The sequence below is a fragment of the Neodiprion virginianus genome, chromosome 4 (genome assembly GCF_021901495.1).
Source record: "Neodiprion virginianus isolate iyNeoVirg1 chromosome 4, iyNeoVirg1.1, whole genome shotgun sequence".
Taxonomy (NCBI): Eukaryota; Metazoa; Arthropoda; class Insecta; order Hymenoptera; family Diprionidae; genus Neodiprion; species Neodiprion virginianus.
The window spans coordinates 32,751,854-32,772,905 of NC_060880.1; the positions used below are offsets into that span (position 1 = coordinate 32,751,854).

Sequence of the window (21,052 nt, forward strand, 5' to 3'; positions counted from 1 at the left end):
GTACTAGTGCTAGGGGGCGTGTGATAGTTCAAGTCGTGAGCGAGTAGCCCCGCCCGACACGACCGCGGAGCATCTTCGCGCTGACCCCCGCTGACTCCCTGCCTCGACCCACCCCACCCTGAGGTGAGGGCGCTCCGTCAAGGGCACCGCTCCAGGCTTCCCGGGAGAGGAACAGGGGGAGGCCGGGAGAGGGAAGTCAGTGATAAGTGTGGGAAGGGCAGGTTGCATAAGGTATGATATTATGCAAGCCCACTCTGAATGCGTTAGATCTCGGACCGCTGCACAAGTCTGAATACACGCGGAACACGGCTTAAGCCACGGAGGAAGCAACGCTACACGTCGATACCTACTGTCTATTCATCTGCTACATCCTCCGCGTGTTTTCGTACTTGCTCAGCCGGTACCCACGCTTGTAGAGCACGCGGATACTCCGCTATTACGGAGTTCGATTCCTGCGGTGTTAGCTGTTCGCGCGATATCACTCGTACTTCGGCAAGTTTGCTTTTTTTTTTTAAACAGGCAATCCCATCGTAACTCACGTCGTACCTGCAGACTAAACATTTGAGGAACCTCAGCACCGGCCGATTAATTCGCTGGTTCGTATAATCAACGTTAAGACGTATCCACCTACTCCATCATGTCCGCTATGCTTTTTGTCGTTGCGTATCAAGATGAGTTCCCACGACTGTGGGTATATGCAATGCCGTGGACCGAGCACACGGAGGATGTTTGTTACCGGAGAGTCCCTCGTATCGAGATACGATCGTAAAGATTGATCTTTAATCGAGTGAAACGTCAGTCTTGTCAAAATTCGATCGGAGATCCCTGTCGGCAAGGTTGGGCGTGATTCACGGCGACCTATAGGCGTAAAGGTCAAAGGGTTAAGGCGGGGGCCCTTCTCACGCCCTAGCCGTCCCGGAGCCGAGGAGTATCCACTTAGCCGAAGCAGATACATAGACTCTTTGTACCGGGGTGATTAGCGCAAGCACCTAATTGCCGTTAACCGGCTCGTCGCTAGCACGTATCAATCATCGTCTTGTAGAAAGAAGGCTACAAAGAAATGTGTAGCGTGCTATCTACACGTGCTGTCATTTTCTGTCCCATCGACCGCCTGTTTTCACTTATTCACTTCCAGCTTGATGTTGAAAGCGCAGAAAAACCTAGAAGACATAATGAATTATGTCGAACTAATTTTCGAGATGCGTATGATCTAATAAGCTTGAAAGATCCACAACAAGTACCCTAATTACTCGATAGGTCGATTGCTTCCGAGAATCTCAAAATTCGCATCAACGTGGATATCGATTTAATAAAATTATTTAATTTGCGTTTCCGTTGCTAAAGCGCGCGGAGTCGAAACGTATAGCTCAGTGACAGGATGTGTTGGGCGGAATATAAAAAATCGGTTTCCTCGTTAATAATGCCACGAGAGAGCGTGGCAACGGGACGTTTAGGCTTTATATTCGAAGCGCTAATGGTACCCGTGCGGCATCGAGCCAACCGGACCCGTAATGTCACAACAACCACCGCGGTATTTACGAACTTACGAAGTCACAGGGAAAGGTTCAGAGGTTTCGGTCTTCGTGATCACGGTGTCCCACCTTTTAGGTGTTCGTCACGCCAGCCGATGATTAACCACGTTTGACACTGACGAAGTAGGGCCATTACACGCAGCCGCGAGGCAACAGTGTAAATTCGGTAATCCTAGTTTAATCTAACGACACTCTCAAGGATGAGATTTCTCCCAAGCCACAACGTCTACTTGCTCACTAAAAACATCATTCCCAGGACATATCTTTGAACAGCCGGTTCGAAATTTAGCGAGGTATTTTGAATGATGACGACACTTTCTCTGTTTTGTGATCTGGACCCCCTCGAGAAAATTATTACGATTTTTTTTTAAAGAGATTGTCTTGTACAGAAACATTCGTACGGTACATGTTCATAATTTCAATCCACAACTCCTCGGTAAGTACGAAAATTAGCTTGTGTACGCGATCATATTTCAAGATTGGACACGGCATAAGGCAGCTGGAGTTACCAGTTGAAAGAATTATACTGGTCCATAATACACGAATAGCAAAGTCGTTAGTCGGTCAGAAACCAGGATAGAGATTACGTCCTTAAATACTTCCGGGTACGATTCTGTTTCGAAGACGTTACGAAATCGTGATACACCAAGTCCCTTGCATCAGGATCAATATAGAAGCTAAAAATTCACCTCACGCACGACCCCAGATAAAAAGCTTTTGCATCTTATCGAAAATGTTTATCTATACGTATAGTCCCAGGTGATTATCTTAGCCGTTGCAGGACGTCACAACCAGACTCGTAGCTACGTGGCGAATACTGATTAAACAAAATTTTTAACAAGAGATATTCGAAAAAATAATTATCTAGTTAGATTATTCACTATTGGTTCATCAGTCAGCCGGGAATAACCACCTTTTATCCGTTGTTCAGCATATCATGAGGGTTGCTTGTAAACTTATTAAAATACACAGTTTGATAGGATACAATAATATAAGCCAATTTACTTTCATGAAAGTTATTGCAGATCCGGTTTGAGATGTGTACCGAAGATTCGGGTATAACTACGTCTGATTCGTCACGGTTAAAAATCGCCATTATTATTATTATTATTATTATTATTATTAATGCAATATTTAATTTAGTCGTATGTAACGGTTAAAGTGGGTACCTTATATGTATAGCGGCAAGAGACTCGTAAGAAGGGAAATAAAAAATGAATAAACGAAGCCACGAAACGAAGTATAAAAATGCGTAATGAAGGCTAAACTGTTGTTGCCAAGATGCAAACCTGAATGCAACGAGCAACGGCAATTACAGATTATAATATCTGAAGTCTCATCCCACCATGCGGCCGGTTTCAAGCCGGTCTACGAACAGTTTGGTAAAGCGAATTGCGCCCGGGAGTAAAATGTTATATTACACATGCAAACCTTTCATTGCTGAAATGCAGTGTAGGGGGATAATTTGCCTGAGAGGTTTAACAAGTTTTTATCACAGGTGTTACAGATAATCGTTAAAAGACGACTGTATATGTAGCGGTTTTAAGATTTCAACCGAGTGGCATAATTATCCATCGCCAAGTTTATATCCTTGCCCACAAAACCTTATCAAACTTGTCGTAAAGTAATAACAGCTTTCATCGCTGACTCAAGAGTAACGATATGATTAAATGGGCACTTCTGTAATAAGAGGCAAGGCAGACGTGATCAGCAATCCTCCGGTTTTTTTTTTTTTTTTTATTTGCAAATTCCGTTTAACCGCTTACGCGAACTTCGTCATTACGCCGAACATTAGCTAGAAAGCCTCCAATGTACCTTGAGAATTGTCTCTATCCCTTGACTGGCAGCCTTCTGAATTTACATTGCAACGCGAAGATCGTAAGCCGTAGGAAACGGTAATCGCAGTGGTAATAATCGGCGTCGTCTTCGTCGTTGCGTGGCACGAGGGGAATCTTGGTGGACCAGCAACGCGATTCCCTGTAGCTGAATAACCGATTACTTCGCCTATGAATGTGGACGAGCATATCCAACATCAATGTTGTTCGTACAGCCGCACAACCGGACACAGGAGCCGCAGGGTAGAAACGGCTCTATTCGAGTCGAATCTCAGCCGCTCCGAGATATACCGTTTCCACGGAAAGCATTGATGCGCGGGTTCGCGGCCAACGGGAGAAATTTACAATTCCTTCATAGAGGCGCGCGTCAATAGCTGGAGATGTAATGTCACCTTATGGCAACGAACTTAGGAAGAAATCCTTCGCAACGGTTACGTTACGCAGATAAACGATTACGCTATTTTGCAAGGCTTTCTTGTAGCGGTTATCTACGTCAGTGGGGAAGATTCTCGAGGGACGTTACTTATAGCTGACAAGTGTCAGCGATAACAAAGTACACGTTTAGAGATAACGCTATGTTTTTTCAACAAATCCAATTTCTAGATGTATTTTGCAGATGATTTGTTCCACGAGACACGATGTATCATTGGAAACACCAAAATCAATCGAATAATTGCCCCGATATTGCAAAAACAAATGTTATTGATCAAAATTTTGTTATAATCAAAATAATTGAAACATCACTTGGCAATTCTCACAAAATACTGTTACACTTTTACTGTTTTGATCTGATTTTCCAAAAATTTTTTTGGGGGAAAGGAGTAATACCTTTTCGTCTCTCGTGTAAACTAATCTCGAGTAATTTTTTTTCGTTTCTTCGGCACAATGTTGGTCGGTTTGTACATTAATCCTAAAACTTATCCGTGAGAACACAATTTTGGTTGTCGTAAGTAAACATTTTCTGAGGAGTCCACGCGCGACGTGTTCGGATTAAGCTTCGGTAGCTGGTTAGTTTTTATCCTCCATACCTGGAGACTCGCGATGGTTTACAATGCTCGGAGCGTGTTTGGACGCCAGTTTTCACCCGCGCACTCAAGCGAGGCAGCGTACCGACACCGTAGTAACTCAGTGCCTATAATCTGTAGTTTAGAAACATTATATTCCCTATCTTAGATCGTATCTTTGAATGCTCGAAGCGTGATATGACCGAGCCCGTCGCTACCCGTCTTGCCTCTGCCATCCGCTTATTCTCAGAATATTATTAGTGGTTAGTAAGATTTATCCAGAGTGAGATACACATGGGTATCAAGGTCCAGAATTAGGGGAAGACTGAACCGCGATGGTATTTCCTACACACGACCGAGACGAATTTCTCAGCTTTATTACCGACGGGGCGAAATATGCGATTCAAATTTTTATTCCTTAAATTGTATTCGAGGGCGAATACCGAGGCTGATCTCGTTCTTTAATACGACAAATTTTATCTAGATAAGCGACTGACGGTTTCCGGCCGCTGGCTCTGGAAAAAGTAATTAATCACAGACAGTCAAAGGCTGGGAGCGCGCCGTCTGACCAACTCCTAACAAACGAATCCGCTATCTGCCATCTTTCCTTGTGGCAAAACAAGGAAAACGTGATTGTTTTTGGTTAACTTTCGACTGGAAAAACTCAGTTCTTAGCAAATTAGGTGCGCAATCGTCACATTTATCCCGCTTATGAAATCAAGAGTTCTCTCATTTCCAAAAAAAAAATCTTGGAAATACCGCACAATAATCTACCAAGAAGTTCGCTGCGATCCATCTGTTTCGTACTTCAAGCGCTTCGAATCAAAAATCTTTCTACAGAGTAATAATGGTCACGGTTGCAAAAGTTTTATTACCGCAACTTTTGGCACGCGAGTATAACGCTCATAACAAATGATCGCGATAGATTTCACGCAATGGCAAATTCACATGCGAGATTACTTTCAAATTAGGCGTATTCTAGAGACAGAACGTAGCCGGTGCCGTTGAAGCAAACGGTGAACCTCATCAGCGTGGCAGCTTTGGAGAGGCAGCATCGATTAATAATTCTTCCTAGTAACTGTCGGATAATCAGTCGTTTTACTGCGTGCAAAAAGTCGAAGATTTGTCACTTGTCGTCTCGTTAATTATCCATGCTCTTCGCTGGACAAGCAAACTCAGTGATATAATCCTGTCGAATAAGGCGCGACGGATATCTAATGACACTCACAGAGAAGCACATCGACAAGTCATCTCGTCTTTCGCACTGACTTGCAATAATAGATCCCTTCGGCAAGCGACAGCCTGACTAAGCTACGCTAGAGTACCGCAATATGTTCCGCATTCACATTGCGAGACAAACGGCGATTTGCCTGTTCATTACACCGGATGTAGCACAGCCGACAATTCGCTTTCAATTTTATTAGTCCGTAATTCCGAATACCGGAAAGTCGACTGTCCGAAATTAGCGAGGTAAATTTTTTTAAGGGCGTGCAAAATCCGGATCACGGTCACTTCGAGACGGCAGAAGTACGCGCCTGTACAGGTGAATATGTGTGCGATTACACGGAATAACAGAAGAAAAGAACTTTTGCCTCCGAGCGTTCGGTTGTAAAGTTATTCCGACGTGTTCGCGTAGAGACGTCCGTAAGATCGTATATTTGTAAAGTTTCTATGTACAAGGGATATTAAAAACCAGTAGCCGTGGACCGGAGTTGTTTCACAACTGAATTTATCTGCTTGTATCTCAACCACCGAGAGTATCTTCCGTCATTTGTTTGCATGCGGTTGAGGGCCCGGACCCCTTAGCGTTCTAGGCCCACGCTACGTACGGGCCTCGAGGCATCGGCGCTATCCACGCCACGCGTATAAATAATTGACGTCGCGCATAGATCAGTTGGATCCAAGCGAGTATACAATATACGTATACCGCATCGAAGCCATCCGTTAGAAGCATGGAAGTTTGACGTTAGAAAGGGAAGGAATATTAAGAAATTTTAGAAGTGCGCAGGCGTGATTCTTGTATAGTTATACCCCGTGCGCACGGGTAGATAAAAGAAACAACGAAAACTCCGAACAAGCTACTTCCGTAATGAGGTGCCTCTAATGGGCTTTACGGCTAACGCCTCTGGCAGACCAGGCGAGAATACGAAGAATAATTAAGACTGAAATATATAACAAAAAAATAAATGCCTCCAACCAGGTGTGCGCGAACACTCGCGCGTGCGTACGAAATATGCCCTTAATTATGCTTTTCCGTGTGAAAAATTTCGATCATATCAAACCGTGGCCCTCGACAATCTAAGCCTCCTTCAGGGTGTACACGGAGGCCCAATCCGGTCGCAACCCGGCGAGAAATCATCAATTCGGCATGGCCACGATGGAGTCGACAGATAGTACCTAATTACGTTTCAATGATATCTCACCCGACAGTTTTATGCCCAATTTGTCACACTCGCTTCATTCTACCGATCTAATCGCAAACAATACGAACGAGACGACAGGTAAAGGCATCAAGGTTTTCATTCGCCAATCAGATTTCATTATCTCTGCTCTCAGGTTATCGCGGCATCTTTCGAGCAGCGTGTACAAGTGGGTAACTATTCCGGAGCCGGTGCACATGCGTGCTCTTGCTAGTGGGCAAGTTCACCGATCGTGACTGCTATGACTGATTTACAAGCGCGGTGTGTTGGGCAATGCCGGTCAACTCCTCGATATGGAACCGTCCGTTCGAAGTCTAGATTTTCTCAGGGCGTTTCGTTTTCTATTGCGACACAACGTCGCGGAGAGAAAATGTCACCCGGACCAACTGAATCTCCTATTGCAGATTGCGAAATGATCATCGACGGTTGCGGCACGGCAGCGGCAGCTCGCCTGTGACACGGACTTGGCTCATCCACTCGACATTTCCTCCCCGCGGTTTCGCGAGAGATCGTTCAATGTGCAGGACCCCACCTTCGCGCGGTCTCTGTTTACTCTGCGCAGGTTTGGAATTTTCCGATAGTCGATTACCGGTACCGCAACGCACGAGCTTGCAGCCGTCAGGCGACGGAGGCCGTATACATATAGTACATGACGTCTGGATGGCAAGGTGCCCGTGCCGTCCATGACGATTCGTCGTTTCTCGGATAGCCGACGGCGGTCCCTTATCTCCAGAAGGATCAATTCTCTGTCAGGAAACAATAGAATGTCGAGATCCGTGCGTGGTTAAACAAATGCCAGCTGCAAATGCGGTATTGCACCGTGCACCGCTGCAGTATGATCCACGCGATGATGTGCACACTCCCAGCCAGTTATTCTATTAGGGATTTAATACTCCCGGGAATAACTAATAGAACCCAACAGCTGTACGGATATCTTTGCATTATGCAGTTCCTACGTGCGAATATAAAATCCTCCGGTCTCTCGTTCAATGGTTTTCCCACCAACGCCGCAGCTGTGTCGTGTTCCGCAGAGGAGAGGAATGACCGATCTCGAACACAGATAAATGTCAGTATTCGGCTCCGTTAGGTACACTTGAGCTTGCACCTCTATCCAAAGTCTGCCGAGTCTATCCGCGATACATACATCCTGCTACTCCTACCACTCCTACTACTCCTACTACTCCGTTCCTCACTGATTCTCAATCTACCTGTTCTTCCCCCTCTTTCGCTCGTAAGAAGAAGGCACCGTTAAGACCCGGTCTTGACACCGGGTCACCGTGAGCTGCATCGTAGAGAAGGTTGTTTTTTAGGCTTCATTCGACACACCAATGGGGCCGGTTTAGCTTCGCGCGTTTCAATATAACGATTCGCGATTGCTTACGGTACGCGTAGTACAATAGCCCAAACATGGAACCAGCCACCCAGCATACTCGTACGAAAAAAGCATCCCCCGTAATTAACCCATAAAGCAAACGCAGTCGTTAGGATCTCCGCAGACTGTCCGTAAGTGCGTGAGCGCAAGATATTCCGAGTATTAAGCAGTAAAGTAAGTATCCAGAGGCAGTTGTTTCGTTCGCGTCGAGTTCACAATGTACGTTTCATCCTTTTATGGGACTGAAGGTATTTTCAAGAACACAATTATACGACGTTGAATATTTCACGATATTCTTTGAGCTCGTCGTATCGCAGGCACAAATACCGAGAATTGGATGGGTGGTCACTTTCTAACCATCGAGAGATCCGAACGTACGTAAAACAATCTGCTTCCGGAGTCTGTCGCGGTCCCCACCGCGTCAAATCGCGGTGTGCCAAACGTGCGGGAAGATATTTTTGATCGCGTCGCAAGATTTACAGATAACTGTGTTAAAAAAATAAATTTCATAGCCCGTCTTCGGTAGAGACAGGGACTATAATTTGCGGTATTTGCCGTTTGGCACCTGGCGTGTAATTTTGTTTACTCAGCTCGGTACAGCGAATGTTTAACCGAATGAATCACTCGGGTGCTCGCGAAGCTGGCCATTATCGAATTATCAAAAATATTATACGGGCTGCGTTTCTCCGTCACAGACTCTGCACCGAAGATGGCTCAACGTGCCCGGGGCGCAAACGTGCACCAATCTGAAATCCAGGTTATCTCGGCGGGATCGTTCCTCACGTAGAGGTACGAGGTGTAAGGGATACAGCCTGGAATACAACTCGCGCGATATTGCCCTAACTCAACGCGAGATCATTTCGAGATGAACGCAAAGATTTCTCACTCGCGTGTAACAAAGACCAACTATACCTGCTGCGAAAATGTTTTCACGTTTTTTTCAACATTTTCGCTATTTCACAAATATCCGTCAACGGTCGTGGGTTATGAAAAACGCTATTTCATCACCTCCTTGAATACCGGAGCTGAAATTCAAGATCCCTGATAGGTACTCACCGGTGGATGTGGAAAGAGGCAGAGTAGGCGTCGAGGGCGTCGCGGGCGTTGCGGGTGTCGTCGATGGCGTTGGGATTCTGCGAGCTGCGGCGATTACCACTGCCGGACTGTACCTTGGCACCTGCAGCACCACAGGCGTTTTAACCGATAAGTCCACGGGTTCCAGCTGCACAGGGGGACCCGCCGCCTAAAATTAAACCAAAGAAACACTTCTCAGCAGGAGTTTCACTTCGGATTTATTTTGCAGAGATTTTCGCCAACGCTCAAATTTACACCTCGGTCATTGCTCAAGACTGCAATGCTGATAAATAATAAAAAAGATGAAAAAAAAAACATTTTCAAGTTATAATTTTTACTTGTTGATATCAGATTGGAAACCGCTGGCTCTCTGTTACGTGAGACAGATGAAATGGTACCATAAAACGTGACTGAACATTGGTCCAATTTGCAATAACCCGTCAGAATTGCAATTTCCATAATGCAATTTTTATCAGCTTGTCGATACGGAAGTAGGTGAAAACGTGAAAAGTTTCGATAGTTGAAGCTTGATCGAAAAGAATCTTACGACGAACTAATAAATCAATACAATTACGTTCAGGCATAATGTCACCATTGGGGACTATAATACTTAAAATAGTCGTAGCTGAGCCCCCGATCAAGCATTATCGCTCTGATTTTCAGGCACGCAACGACGAGGCTTGAAGTGTGATCGTCGCGCTGAATTTGCGGCAGCGGCGTGAAGCTCGTCCAGCGCGCTGTTTCCTAGATCAAGTATACTTACCACTCCTCGACATTAGAAAGCATTTGAAATTGCACGGAATAAAAGGAAGTATCTAATCAAAACTATTCATTTACTATCGCTGTCGCATCTGCAGGTTGGCTCTAATCCCGCCGAGCATATTACCCGGCTAGAAATACTCGGTCTGCTGGTAGCACTGCCAAGTACTTTCGCGCAATTTGCATAACTAGTGTTGGTATTGACGTGAACTAATCACTACTGGTTCCCACGAGGTCCGGCTAGCCGACCTGACCACCGTCCGCTGCAGTGCCGTATGGCAGTCCGACTCTACGGCTGGCTCTGCTATAGCCTACAAGTGGAAGGCTGCGGGGTGGCAGGTACGGCTAGGCTACTGCTATTAGCCGAGTGGTACCGCTTTGGTCCGGTCGTTCGTATGAATATCTACTTTGCTCTGCTCTGTAAGAAAATACTTCCGTCGGTGAAACGTGCGCGAGCGTAGACGCACTCGGTGGAACGATATTACGCAAACGTTACCGATAGCTCCCGTTGACCGGGAAACAAATGTTTTATTCAAATCAACAAACAGCGTTTTGAGCTTCGTTGCGAACATTCCGTTTTTACACGTGGTTCTACGATCAAAATGCGAATTAAAAAATCACCAACGGCTGAAATCCTACCAAATTAAAATTTTTGGCTCATGATATATTATTCGACTCACACTGCTGTCCTGCTGCAATTATTATTGGTGATTTTTTTTTTCGTTCTGATTTATATTTAAAGGATCTAGCGAGAATGGATGTCTCAACCGCGTATTCGTACACTTTCGTCATTGAAGAACTCTGGTCTATAGGAAAAAAAGTTGCCGACTGCACGATTCAACCTGTCTCTATGAATGTGAAATAATTACGATAATTAGAGCGGATTGAAAAATACGCCTCGAGAAAAAGTGGACGAGATTTTGTTGAAATAAAAACTAAACACCGACGACCGTGATACAAATAATGAATAGCAGTATCCATTAATCATTTGTTTATTAATTACTCCTGTAACGCGCTCGTATCGTCCCTTAATTTCTTAGGTGCAATTAAACTAATCACATGCATCGATAAGATTGAAGAGAGAATAAAATAAAAATACTGCCCTCTGATCTGATCTTGTTCAATTTTCTTTGGTAATTTGATTAGACTAGCCACTATATCCAGTACAATTCACAAGGATGAAACAATCTGAATCACGATCAAAGAGATATCGACGTTACGATCGTTTGTGAACAACGAAAACGAGGCCATAATTTCCACCGTACGTTCGCATATTTGTGCCGAAGGATCTTCACTCGGGGAAAAAACATGTGTGTTTTTTCGCTCGAACGGAACTGCCCAACTGATCTTCAGAGATAAAAGTATTCGAAAATCAGAACGAGTTTCACCATTCAACTTATCGCACCATCTCTACATGTGGGCTGTTCAACTTCTCGATCGAGGATTGAGGATCTGGAATCCCCCACCCGCCGTAAACTCCACAAATTCTGAAGTCGATACCGGATTAGAAGTTGTAACGTCTCAAACTTGTTTTCACACAGTATTATAAAAATACACGACAAAACTGCTGAATCGAACCGTGGTTGAGCCAGGAGTCAGGACTTTACCAACCATTCATTACTAAAAACAGTTTCCTACATTCCCCAGCAAAATCTTGAGTATTGAGCGGTATACCTTGTCTTGGGAAGTAACAGTGTGCGAGTCAAGGTTCTGTTTCAAATTATCGACAGATTTTATACAGCGGTCGCCTATAAGGAACGGCAAGTTATTACCAGGATATCTAGGCTCATTAGACATTATACATGCCTGTTTTATACATTTTTATTTCTCATTGCGAACCGTCACTCCCGTGGTAGCCAAGCCCGCTGTCACGGGTGCGACCGTGGTTTCACCAAGAGATTGCCTACCTGCGAGACCAAAGAAAGGGATCGCTCTCACCTCAATGCAGACATTATCAAAGATTGAGTGTTTACAGAGCAATTGTTAACTGTGTGAACGTCGGTAAATCGGCTTCATGAGTGACGGCTAAAACGCTGTATGGTATATAATTGCCCGCTACCGACTTCACATTCATCTTTACACTGTTTTTATTCCTCCGGTTTGACATGCAGGATATTAGATCAGACCTTTGAACATCATCGTGACGAAAATCAACTCTTTCTTTCACACTGAAGAAAAATTTATTGCATACAATACTGAGAAAATTTTGAAGCGGTAATTTGCACGTGACGTGATGAAACCCCGTTAGTTCCTTCCTAGTCCCGTAAATCGATGTCTGTCTGGAATGTCTGGTGTGAGTCTGAAACGTGAGAGGAATCAGAGGCACCAGGATTGCGGAATATCAATTCCGCCCCGAAGACGCGCGCGAGGCGGGCGCATTTCCTGAAACGGAGTGACGAGCCGAAAGTCACTCGTCGAAAACAACTCACTCCCGGAGATGTTTATGACGGTGTACGGGGAATGTCTTTATTTGGCCGCTTGTAAGTTCGCCGCGCGTGCACCGCAAGTTAGCGTATCGTTGGACCCTGGGGAGACCAAAGAAGTATCATGGGCACGGACCGACTTTGCTTTCCCCGCGATGTTGTCCACCCAGCTTTTATCCGACTCGCGGGTAGCGTTACTTCAGCGAGAAAGGCGACCTCGTTGCTTGACACTCGGAAAGGTGCCGTTTGGCCAGAACCTTCCGAAAGGCAGTCTAAAGTGTACACCGAGAACCGGACACTGCGACAGATGGAAGCATATGTTACGTGTCAAAGTGACGCGGCAACGGAACGCGTCTCCGGACTACCGACGAAGCGGCCAGAAATCGGTGGAATTAGTTAATCGGTAGGAAACCATCAGTTACCACACTTCGTGGTAATAGAAAATTGGAGATTAGAATCCTGGCACCATGCTTCGTACGCCATGGCTATACCCACGCTGGGTCTGACACGTTATAAATTGAGATGTCATTTCGAGGAGCGTAGAAACATGGGTGTAACAAATCATACCATCGTGAGTATTGGCGATAACTGATACTACCATTAGTTTTTATTGAAACATCCCTGGATCCTTTTGTGGCTAGGAAGTGTGTGTCCGTTGAAAACGGGGACTTCACGACGTTGAGCGCAAAGAGAATAGATCTGAAGGCCAACGACAATTAGGGTACAAATCGTGGTAGAATTGACCAGAACGGTGAATGTGGCAGTTTTGAAACCGAAGTTTAAGAGTTCCCTACAACATCAACCAAGCATCGGTGAAGCTGTGGGTGTGGATCGAAATGTCAGGCCGATATACGAGGTTGAAATATTACCAGGTTCCGATTCACGTAGAGGTGAAAGTCATCGATGCGTCTGGCAGGGATCGTCCGGATCGTACCGGTGACGATTACAAGTAATCATTGTCAAAATATCCTAGACGGACGTTAAGTGGGAAAAAAATTAGCGACAGTCTCTCACTCATGCCGGTAATTATCATCACTCTATTAGTTCACTGATGAGCATGGTGCTATAAACAGACCTTGACCTGGTCATCAAAGGGTCCGGGCATCTGGGCATCCTCCATTCGACGTGACTCCAGGTTTCCGGTCGCGGAAGTGTAATTGATCGTGAAAAGAACAAAGGGATAATTTTTCTACTACAAATCAAAGAAGGGGCGTTTACTTGTCGTGGGATCAGCCGGTGATATAATGTAATAATCGATCAGATCAGCGACAACAGTGAGAAGGTAGTACCTACCTACTTCGGCCAGCGTGCGATTCTACCAGCTATACAAACCCGGTATCCGCATCGGTGTAATTCGCAAACTTTCCAATAATTATACACCGTGTGCAATCCACCGTATTAAATCACAACCGGTACCATTTTTGGGAGTCGATTCGACTCGCGGTATAATAATATCGTACAGAAGAGAGGGAGGCCCGGATCCTAAAAATCTGTTGAACGACTCTCGCAGGAGGGAACCGAACTAAACGGCTCGAGCTGCACCCTGTAATTAAGTAACCTGGAACAACATCATCGATGCCGCTTGGACACGGTGGCCTAAGAGGATCCTCGCTGAGTATCTCCAAAGCATTTCGGCCTTCTTTGGGTAGCGGAGGCACGCTTCCGTGCACCGCGTGCAAACGTGAGAGTCGCGAGGTCAACTCGTACGGACGTTTTTAAAGACTGGCCGCTTACTTTGGCCCAATCCCTTGGGTTTCAGAAGCGGTAAGCCCTTCGCAATCTGCATGGGCCTCAAACTACAACGGAAACTTGTCGGCATGCCAAACGTATACATGCTTAACCCGGGACCATCATGCAGCTCCGAATACCTTCGCGTGCGAAATTCGTGAACGCGTCGCTCCCGTCATTTACCAATTTTATGACCGTGGGAGGACTACGTACACCTTTCAGCGAGAGCATGCTATTCCGAAAAATCTACCTAAACACACCTACTATACTAAACATACTCTCATTACGCAGTTAGTAACACGGTTAGCGATTCGCGATTCTAAACCAAGTTAAAGTATTTTAAACGATACTGCTAAAGATGCAAACGATTATTATACCCGTGCTCTCTTCATTCCTTCATGTGTCCCGCTCTCCCCAAAATTTTCAATTTCATCTGCCGTTACTGTTCTTTTCACATGTCTTGCTTTTGAGCTTTTCAGATGCAGGAGCGACTGCCTAACTTTCTCTTCCCCTCTTTGTATCTCAGAAATTCGCAGCAAGTGAAGATGTTATTGATAAACCACCGTGAAGACGCAGCAATGCATCCGGGACGAATAAATTGACAAATAAAGCGATGTAATCGCGCCGATCTATCAAAGAAGCACAAGCAGGTAAAAGGATGGATACGAACGTCCGAGCATCTAAAGTAATAAATACATCGATGCCCGGTTCTATTAATCGTGGCTTGGCAAGCGGATGACATCGGTGACCCGGCGACGCCGCGCGCCGGGGAGAAACGATTTGAAAAAAACCATTACATCAGTCCGAGACTTACATCAGCGGGTCAACACTCGTATGTGTAGCATTCCGCTGCATCGTTACCGGCGCCTATTTCAAGTCTCCACCGATTGTCGTGACTTTTTACACTCTCGCGCATTTAACGTAAAGGAATTTGCCGCCTAGTTATCGCACACTTTTGTAAGTCGATTAATTTTCGATTCTCTCTTGACATTCTTCACTCCGAATCTCAATTCTCATTACATACATTAAATTTCAAATTGATTTTTACCTTTTATTACCACAAGAATGCATCTACAGTTAATTATTACCCAGATTGTTGATCTCGGTTCCCGAAAAGTAAAATATACTCGAAACGATAATCTCAAATAACAGAATTTTAATTAATGTTTATTAAAGCAAATATTACAAGAGTAGAGAGTGATAAGGTAAGACTCCTTCCTGGTTATGTTGCGTGCAGCAGAGCGATGATGAAGTGAAGTACGAGTTGCGTGCAGACCGGTCGACTCGGTACGCCTCGGCGAGATTTGGTAGCCAGGCAATACAAATAATTTTCAATTCTGCGTCACTCGTACGCGACGTTAAACTTTGGTCCCGTCTAATTTGTTCCCCTCGCGTATCAGCCATCTGAAATTGAGTGCCGACGTCTTCATCTTGATATCTCGAGGTATCTCAAGCACGCGCGCCCCGCCGCACGCAGCTAATTATCAGGCTTATCGATGGACAGATGGGTTCTTATTGATTTAAACGCTCTTCACTGTTTAGATATAAAATATCGTTCAAGTTTAATTATATCAAGATCCAGCGACGGGTGTTTAGAAAAGTAATTTCTCTGCTATATGCCAAGTTTTACATTACACGTCGCGTTAACTTGGGCAACTCACGATTAACAGCAGCGTGTGCTGCGGACAAGTCATAAATAATAACGACTCGTCGTAGGCAGGGCAGGTCGGTTAGAAATACATATTCGAACTGTAAATCTCAAGTAAAGTTTAGCCACACGACGACCAAGATGGATATTGATATTAGACATGCATTAGAATGATTTGTATCTCTCGCGCCTCACAGAGATTTCAGTCCCGAATCTACTGTACCATTATTAAAACAACACCGGCAACGTCGGCAGGCAATGGGAATCGGTACGATAGAATCCCATCTCGTGATATATTGCACGAGCCGATAAAGAAATTACAATATTCATCCGGGATGGTCAGCCAGCGGCGTTGCACGCAACGAAATCGCATTACCTCTATAAATCATGCGCCATTGAAAATCTATCAGTAACGAATTCTCTTATTGCTCTGATAGGAAAGCCTGGTTCATCTGATTGATACTGCATGACCCGGCTACGTATCACTGGTGTCTGAGGAATTAATTGATTTTTTGTTTCTGATTTTGATCCTGTTTTTTTTTTTCATTCAATCGATTTATAAAGTGGCAATACATCTGGTGATTACAAATGTCAAGTGGACTTGATGGAAAGCAGGATGAGAAATGAAGATAAATAAAGGTATTTAATAAGTATAGGCACATCAGGAATTCACTAGCAGTTCCGTGTTTGCAATCTTTGTTACTTGTTGAAGTTGAGAAAACATTGGTCGTTATGCCCGCTAAACATGTCCTTAAAACCTGCAGTTACTTTTTCTACGACCCGAAAACAATGATTAATTTATAGATCGCGCGCAATGTCGTGAATTTATACTCTTCGCGTATGATTTCTAATTTAAAAGCGTATATAGGGTTATATGTACGCGAATCTGTCGCCTACGTCATCCAGACGTTTCGGCGAGATTCGAGGCTTATTGTCAGTGTCGCGGGAAAACCAGTGCCGAAGATTAAAATTCCGTGCAAATTCATTGATACGCACGAGTCGGCGTGCGAGGCGACTCCCTAGCCTGTCATACTTAACGAATGAGGATAGTTTTGGTACGCTATCCGTTACGATCGAACGAGCGAGGCACTAAGTTTTAACCGCGAAACCCATAAAGGTGATGTAAAAACTTTGGCGCGATAGTTTTTCCGCATCCCCGTTGACGAACAAAAAATCAATATGTAAAAAAAGAGAAGCGAGACGAAAAGGAAGCGGCGGCAGCAGCAGTAGCCCAGGGTAACGACTCGATTAGCGCTGTCCGCCAATCTAATTATCCGTTCGGATGTAATCATCGCCGTACTGCAAGTCGTTAGTAAGCGGGCAACTCGGTCTCGCGTACAGGTTCAATGCGCGTACCAGCTCTCCTTTCAGCGTGTGAAAAACACAAGAACCTCCACTTCGATTACAACGATGACTCAAGCGCATAGCGCATAGCGCATACCTACCTGGTCCGAGAACACGCAGATGGACAGAAATCACGCGGCGAACGACGAAAGAGGTTGTTAAAGAGTAGGTGGTACGGGGATGTGTTCGCGAATGGTGCAAGGATATCTCGAAGAATGGAAATTGTACGTTACTGGCAATGCACAACCGATACTATGTCCTAAGAGGAACGCGCGCGTGAGAAAGCAAAAAAATTAACAATAAGCAAGCTCGGTTGTAACTGGACGATCTTTAATATTCGTGCACCTTCTTCGAGTTTCCTAGTTCGAAAACGTTTCCTGAACGTTGTAACTGTACCCCTAACGTCTCGTCTGTATCTATCGAGAACCAACAAATCTTTGGGGGTGGGAGGGGCGTGAAAAGATCGCGGCTCCCCTGTGAGAATCTAACAGGCTCGCTTACCGGTAACAACACTTTTTCATCGGTCGGTCTAACACTAACGGACGAATATAGAAATGGCGCCGTGTTGACCAACGGATATCTAAGAAGAGCGGATTAAAACGGTGAGCTCGACTGTTTTTCGCTGTCGGTGTCGCTTCAGTCTCCCCGGTAAGGAAGCCCGGTTCCGTATCCTGCGCGCTACCCACGTAGGTTTACAATGCACGCACTCGTTGCTCACACCGTGCGCCATCCTCCTGGAAATCACGCTGACAAAGAAGAACCACCGCTTGTTATTGTCGACGAGTGCCAGACGCCAAGCCACAATCCAGGTCTCTGGACCTCCTGCGCGTTTACTTAGGGCGCAGACAATTTCATCCGACTGCGATCAAACGGCCCGGCGGAAGGGATGATTTTCGCGCAGTGGTAGCAAGGACCGACCGCAGCCCGGATGTGAGAGAATTATTTTGCGGCAGCCAACGGGACGGAATCCATCGAAGCTTATCGGTATCCTCGATGTGGTTCGCTCTGCTCTTTTAGCCTCTGAAAGGGTGTCTTATTTCCTGTCAAATTATGCATGCTTGAGCCTTCAATTATCGGGCCAAGGCGTTGTTCACGCTTGACCTCAATCACTCAACGATCTCTTACCAATCATTGGCTACCTTACATGCCGTGTAAGTATACGTATACCACGCGGTGCCGACAGGGGCTGGAACGCCGTGTAATAATAATTGATTAACCTCGCAAGGTTCACTCAGCGAACGATAATGATATTACGTTGCAATCGACCAGTAGGGAGCCGCCAACGGTTTCCCGGGTACATGACTTGCACCGCTTCCGTGGAACTAGACAACCGGGATTGCGTACTTTTATACCTATCAACCGACCGACACCAACTTCAAGCATCGCCGCCGTGCCCGCTACCGCCGTTCACCGATCTCGGACACACGAAGGTCATCGTCGCATAATAATGTGCACAGGTACGTATGCCCACTCTCGTTTTGCGGAAGACGAGACGTTACGGAGGATCGCCGGCGAACGGACGTAAAGGATTGGACTCCAGCTGAAGACAAAGAATTGTATAATTAATATAATTATCAACCGAGACGGAACTCGATTGTGTTCAATTAGCTCAAGTCTCAGCTTCAATTATATCCTCACCTCCCGAAGTGCACGACGTTGAAAATCAACTGGATTACTGATCTTTCATGCCATCTGAATGCCTCTTCGATATTTACGACTTGGAGTTTCTCCGTGAGACTTTTGGAAAAACTACGGTAACGTTGGATGAAACTCATTGAGAAACGGGATGGCTTGTTCCGCAAGTCAATCGGCGTAACGTGTATGATTTGTATCGGTGATAAACTATGCAGTATCGTCGTTGGTAGGACAAATGAAACACCGATGGGTATGAAAATATGTACGAGTAAAACAAGGTCGAATAAGGTAGGAAATCAGTTTTTCCAACGAAATGGTCTGATCTTAATCTGAGAGAGTAAACCTTGGAGTTCTTACTGAGTGAACAACCATCCTCCGGTACTAAGAGGATCAATATCGTCGACCCGAGTCGATATCTTGGTGGTCGACGACTAGGGGACAGGTCATTACCGCCATCGATTAGATTGTTTGCGATATCGCCTACCGTGCCGCGATTCAATTAAAACGAGCAATGAAAACACGAATAGATATCTTACGTCTGTAAAGATCACAGCTAGAAGCTATCTGATTATACCTCGAAGAGAAAAATCTCTTTCGATCGTAGGAAAGTAAAACAAGACGATATCTTTGGAATGAATCGCAAAATGCGATGCCACTTTCTGTAGCTATATACTATGGGTTCCAAAAATGATGAAGGACAATACATATGGCTTCCAGATATCTAGATCGATTAGGTTAGAAGAATTCGACACGTCACAGTTGAGTAGAAAAGAAATTGATGTGACCTCTGTGAAAACGCATTTGCAGCTCATTTTCATGACAAATTTCGCACGATTTTAAACGTTGTAATTTTACTTTTGACGCAAGACACGAATAAAGAGACAAGAAATTTTGGCTAATATTCCTCCGGGCGCGCATTACGTATGCGATGTCCGAACCTTTCACCGAATCCAAAATTTACTACACCCCGTCATCCATTAAAGTTTGATCGATCAATCAGCTGCGGCATCATTCGACATTGAACCTATCATTAAACGTTATCATTCAATAAAACATATACCTTGAGAAACGTAGCCCGTGAATTTATCGATCCCCAAGTTTGACCCTTTATTCGCGAGCAAGCCTACAATTACACACGAGCCATACGGGAGGCTGGTAAATCCTAAATTGGGTGATTGACAGCCAGACGTCCGTAAGATCCGGCTGCGATAGCTCCGAAGGTTCCAGAGTGACTGGTCACGGTTGGCCAAAGTATTGTCAGTAAAATCCCTGTCGGCATTCGGTACGTCAAAATGGCCAATACCTTCTCGGCTTATGAGTACGTGTTATCTCAGATCGGTAAACACAACGATTAGTCCGCCTTGACGGCACGTTGATTGCCCGAAGAAGACGGAACTATACAGCGGATGAAGCGCAAGGTGGATCGGTGCAGAAATTCAGAATCGGACCGCTGTTTCTCTTGCGATAAACGTGCAGGCAAACTCCGTGAAAGGTCCACACTCGGGTGCAAGCTATAACCGTTGCGCGATGCGTCTCGAGGAATTCAGTGCTTCGTGCTATCCGTAATATCGACGTCGAGCTAAGATCGCGGACAAAAACTGACGTTCGAACGTTCAAACGTGAAAAACCAGATGACTAGAATACGCTCGGCTCAGCTCGACTCAAGTGCTTAGCGCTGAGACGCGTGTTTACGACACTGCATAAGAGGATGCGACTCCGCTCTGAAGAAAACTGCACTTCGTGCCGAGAGACCCGCGAGATAAATCACACAAACTATAAAGAAAGCCCGTACTGACGATGCGTTTGCGGCTAGGTACGAAGTCTGAACCGAAAATGTGAAAGAGTTCAAAAAACTCAATTCACCCTGTACAGGTCAATTGTCCCAAAACTTGGAAACGTGACCGATGATCGGTGAGTATGGTGACGTAGGCGGACGTCCAGACGTCAAAAGTTTGAACGATATCGCATACCACCTGTACAGTCGTTCTATCGACCAACGTAGCGATAAGCCTGCGATTACTTGTCTTGACTCGCCTGGTTTGATCGTTCGTCTTGTCCGCGGGGTTCTTACTTTGACGGACGACGACAGAGAATTAAATTTCAACGGTGCGGACGGACGGACTCGAGGATGACTCTTGTAGGTTTCGAATGAAATGGCTTTCGACGATGAGTGCGAACCACGTTAGACGCAGACGCACTTGGCTCAACACGGAAGCTGAATTACGCCGTACCTACGTAACAAGTAAAACACAAGATATACGGTACTTTTGAGACACAG

The 21,052-nt window shown here is 45.3% G+C and overlaps 1 protein-coding gene across 3 annotated transcripts in view; it reads right to left on the reverse strand.

The window, feature by feature from the left end:
• Positions 1-21,052, reverse strand: part of LOC124301778 (mental retardation GTPase activating protein homolog 4-like) — a 258,515-nt gene that overhangs the window by 108,574 nt on the left and 128,889 nt on the right. For all 3 annotated transcript variants that reach the window (XM_046757194.1, XM_046757193.1, XM_046757192.1), the window contains one exon: positions 9,220-9,406. In XM_046757194.1, the coding sequence (XP_046613150.1) occupies positions 9,220-9,406 (187 nt within the window). The remainder of the gene's footprint in view (positions 1-9,219; positions 9,407-21,052) is intronic.